The 4,744-nt window shown below is 48.6% G+C and overlaps 1 protein-coding gene across 4 annotated transcripts in view; it reads right to left on the bottom strand.

The window, feature by feature from the left end:
* The window catches only part of DIDO1 (death inducer-obliterator 1), a 49,930-nt gene that overhangs the window by 25,200 nt on the left and 19,986 nt on the right, over positions 1–4,744 (bottom strand). For all 4 annotated transcript variants that reach the window (XM_006769537.2, XM_015567707.1, XM_015567706.1 and 1 more), the window contains 2 exons: positions 2,313–2,531; positions 541–754 (listed from right to left, as the gene is read on the bottom strand). In XM_006769537.2, the coding sequence (XP_006769600.1) occupies positions 541–754; positions 2,313–2,531 (433 nt within the window). The remainder of the gene's footprint in view (positions 1–540; positions 755–2,312; positions 2,532–4,744) is intronic.

Genomic DNA, 4,744 nt, shown 5'->3' with positions numbered 1-4,744 from the left:
CCGTGTGTGAGAACAGGAGTGTGTTTATGGGGATATGTAATGTGTACTGAACAAGAAAAATTCCTCAGCTCAGAAATTGTACTTTAGTTGACTATCATTGCATCATCAATTTGCAGAAAGAGCTCCCAACACACAAAAGAAGTGATGGCCACACGTGCTAAAGGGCAGTGTGGAAACCTGTGCAGCTAACAGAGCGGTGATAATGATGCACCTGTAGTGTGGATGGTGGTGAACTTGGAGTGCCGGGCAAGAGTACCCGCTCATTGGACTTTGTTAGCAACAATACTAAATACTTACCAGCGTCTGATAATGAAAACAGATTAGACCTCAATTGCCAGGTGCCACATTCAACACTGAGGTTTGCAGGGCTTTGTAGGAAACAGGTTAAGCGTGAGCCCCTGGGGCTCTCTGGTATTTGCTTCCATCCCTGGAGGTGCAGCTTTTAGCTTGGTTACACCTCCTAGTTCTGGACAGTCCTGAATGGACAGACATCCAGAAAGACAGGGAAAGGTCCAGAAGCCACCCCTAGATGATACATACATTTATACAACAGTGACGGCCACAGGGAAGCAGTCTGTTCTGGCTTTACTGCATTGTAATTGTGGTCGCTCGCCCAGGATGGCGTGCTGCTCTCACAAGTTGTTTCCTTCACAAGGACCTCAGTCCGAGCAGGGGCCACCACTGCCTTCTTCATGGCATTCTCTTTCTTGTCTGGAGCAGGTCTCTTGGGCACAGAAGAGACTTTAATGCCTGCCTGGATAATCAGTAAAACCCCAATCATTAAGGAGATCAAAAGTCAACCTTCATTCGCTTCCCTTCTCAATAAAGGTGAGAACATGCTTAAGGTCACTCACACTCCCACCCCACTCTGAGCCTGGGCACCACGCCTGCTCAGCACCAGGCCTCAGCAGGACTCACCACCAGCTGAGCCCTCAACATTCCACCATAATGGCTGGGAAGGGCTTCAACTTCTGAGTGACACGAGGCCCAACAAAGAATAACTGCCATCCAGCTGAGGTGTGAGGCAGCCAGGGTAACATAGAACAAGTCCCTTGAGAAGGTGGTGAAAAGAGGCAAGACCCAAGTGGGAAGGGCCTCTATAAGAGTGTGCCTGCCCACAACACTGTGGGAGAGGGTGACGCTGGGCAACAAGGCCAGGACCCACACTCCCATGCTCTCCATCAGGAATCCTGCACCGTCACTCTTACTGGACACAGCAGTTGATTCAGAATTACCAGCCTTAAAAATTAGGCCATCTAGCCCAGCTGGCATGGCTCAGTGGCTGAGTGTCCACCTATGAACTAGGAGGTCATGGTTTGATTCCTGGTCAGGGCATATGCCCGGGTTGTGGGCTCAGTCCTCAGTGTGGGGTATGCAGGAGGCAGTTGTTGATGATTCTCTCTCATCATCTGTTTCTATCCTTATCTCCCTCTCCCTTCCTCTCTGAAATAAAAAACAAAAACAAATAAAAACCAGGCCATCTGGTCTTGGCAGGTGTTTCTCAGTGGTTAGAGCACCCACCTGTGAACTAAAGGGTCTCGGATTTGATTCCCGGTCGAGGACACGTACCTGGGTTTTGGGTTTGCTCCCCTTTTCCAGTTGGGGTGCGTGCGGGAGGCAACCAGTCGTGTCTCTCTCACATCGATGCTTTTCCCTCCCTCCCTCCCTCTCTCCCACTCTCTTTAAAAGCAATGGAAAAAATACCCTCAGGTAAGGAATTAACAAAAGTAAATAAATAAAAGTTAGGCCATCTAAAGGCTAAGTAAGCATTCAACTATGTCAAGAAAACACTCCATTAGGCTTGCTCAATACAAATGCAATGGGGCCATGCCAACCTAAGCTAACTCCAGGAGGGCATGCAAGTGGGAGTCAAGTGATTCTTGAAACACCCTGACTCTTCAAAAGTCACGTGTGTCTCAAAGCCAGACCACCTGAGAGCCAGGTCTCACAGTGAGACAGTCTTGCCCCAGAGCCCACTCCCCAGCCCTGCTGGCTGCCTGTGACGTTGCTTCCCACATGGGCTTGAATGGTCACCAACAGTTCTTGGGAGATGGCTGGCTTAGGAACAGCAGCCAGCTGCCTGGGTTTGCTTTACGGTGCCCGTATTAGTCAATCCCTCAGCTAGAGGGCAGAGAAAAGAAAATGTGAGGATATATACTCCCTGGTAATTCTGACAACAGGAGAGGGGACGGCACCTGACTTATATTTATGCTGCTGTCCCCTACACTCTACAAACAAGCCAGCGAGTCTGGAACATGAGCACACTTACGCTTTGACTCTTGCAATGGGGGTGGTGGTCTTGGTCAGCTTACCTCAACACTAGATCTGGGAAGAATGAGCGTTTCTGGCTTGGTCTTGGTCTTGGTCTTTTCTTTGGGTTTTTGTTTTGGCTCCTTCCCTGCACTGAGGAACTTCATGGTGGCAGCAGCATGTTTCAGAATGCAGTCACTGCTGCAGTAGACAGAGTCGGGCTGCGCCACGCTAGAGCATCCAGGCCCAATACACTTTGCGGCAGCAGGAGACTCTGTGACCTGCAGAACAGAACACATGACTTCAGACTTACCAATTCCAGCAGTTAAGGTAAAGTAAAACCACTATTTCTAATACTGAGGGGACTGTTTTTAATCAAGAGACACTAACAGTATGTTTAATGTGAATAAAGCTTACGTTTCACTTATTCAAAGCACAGGAATCAACTTCCCTAAGACACGCACCTTCTGCCTTCACGCCACTCGTGGAGAACACAACTCTACCCCTTGCAGAATTGCTTTCTCACCCACAATTAGGTTCCCGCATACGGGGTTTTTGTTTGTTTGTTTGTTTGTTTTAGAGGTAACAAGATGCTTTTGAATTAATTGAAAGGGTCTGATTCAATCAGGTGAAAACACTTAACAGAGAAACTGGACCTGTTAAAGGAGAGGAGACATTGCTGCTCATTCTGAAGAAAGCGGCCCTGTTGTGAGGGCCATCAGTGGCTGGCTCTGAGGGTGAGGGTGCAGGAGAGAGCCAAGACACCCAATGAGGTTTGCATCCGAGATAAACAACAAATACCTTTTTAGGATAAGCATGCTACAAACCACACAGGACCCCTTTACAGACATGGAAGCTTCTGGATGTGGATCTTCACCTGCCAGGTCTGAGACCCTAGCCTCCATTGGCCCCTGGGGTGCAGCCTAGGACAACCCTGGGCAGAGGGCCTGGCTTAGCCATTTGTGACCCGTGGAAACTGAGCTAAGAAGTACGTGTTTTCCTGCTAAGTCTGTAGTTGTGGTGCTAGAAACCTGACGTTATCACAAGCTGAGTACGTCTGACGGTCAAGACCAAACATACAAACACATCCCTCAATGTTCTTGAGCAAAATCTATGTATCACATTAAGTACTTAAGATAATAGTTTTTCTTCCACTGAATCCAAGTTTCACTCAAGATAAAAATTAAACATACACAGTTTCAAACACACTGACAATGAAGACATAAAATTAGGATGGCTTTCCCCACTAATTTACATTTCTGTTAACGCTTCCTAATGACTAAAGTTGTTAACGGTATCATATTTCCATTGAGTACCTGCAGTACCTCACAATAGCTATACTGAAGGCTCCAGTCCCCACTAACACAGTGCAGGGTGTGAAGGCAAGAGACCCTTTCGGCATGGTCATCTCACAGCCTTCTGGCCACCGGACACCTGCAGAAGGACAGGCGGGGCACAACCAGCAGTGGCGCCCTCCCACGAGCCCAGCTGACCACACCAGGGGTGGCTGAGACGCAGGAAGACTGGGAGTGAAAACATGTCCTGAGCAGGGCAATCACAAGAGCCCAAGACGGCGCTCCACAGCGGAAGCTGACAATCCATGGAAAACAAGACAAAAAAATCACAGCCCTGAAGACCAGCTGGAAAGAAGGACGGAGTAAAGAGCTGTGGACAAGAACCACAGACACTAGGCTGGGGACTGTCCCTGGCTGAGGTCATTTAAAACCCTAGTAGCCACGTGAAAGCTGCCACCACCACCCCTCAGCATCTCCAGTAAGGCAGGTTCAGGATCACTAGTTCTTGCTCTCTTGCATCTCAGCCACCAGCATGCCATCCAGACTGAGGAAGACCTGAAAACTTTGGGCCAAGAGAGCCACAGCCACATCAGTGAGCACAGGAAGCACCCGGGAGGCCGAGGTAATGCAGGTGGCTTGCATCATCACAGGATCAATTTCGGCAAGTATCACCTAATAGGTGCAAGGCATCAGGACATAAAGAGGACCCAAGCTTCTGCCCAACTGTCAACCTTGGTAAACTGCACCTTGATTAGTGAGCAGACACACAAATGCTGCAAAAAACAAGACAGGAGCTGCTCCTATCACTGACGTGGTGCGATCAGACTACTATAGTCTGGGGAAGGGAAGGCTCCCACAGAAAACTGTCACAATGGAGGCCAAGTGCTTCAGGAGAGCTGAGGAGAAAACGAAGGGTGTTAGCAGAGGCTGTGTCCTGCTACCTTGAAGCCACACAGAAGGAAGTTCATTAAATGCTCACAAGTGCTTTTTTGGGGGGGAGGGGGGGGAGACCCCAAGTTCTATCAAGATGGTGCCAGTTGAGACAAGGGCACACTCACTTCAGTAACTCCAAGATGAGTGTGATTTGTTACATGAGACTCCATAAAGAACACTTACGGAAAGATTCATTTTTAACAAGCCAGTCCATCAGTTCATTAAGAAAAATGTTGAGTCAAGAGTAATAGTCTATGCTGGACATG

The sequence above is a fragment of the Myotis davidii genome, unplaced genomic scaffold, assembly GCF_000327345.1.
Source record: "Myotis davidii unplaced genomic scaffold, ASM32734v1 scaffold244, whole genome shotgun sequence".
In the NCBI taxonomy this organism is placed as follows: Eukaryota; Metazoa; Chordata; class Mammalia; order Chiroptera; family Vespertilionidae; genus Myotis; species Myotis davidii.
This window is presented reverse-complemented; position numbering and strand designations above follow the sequence as displayed.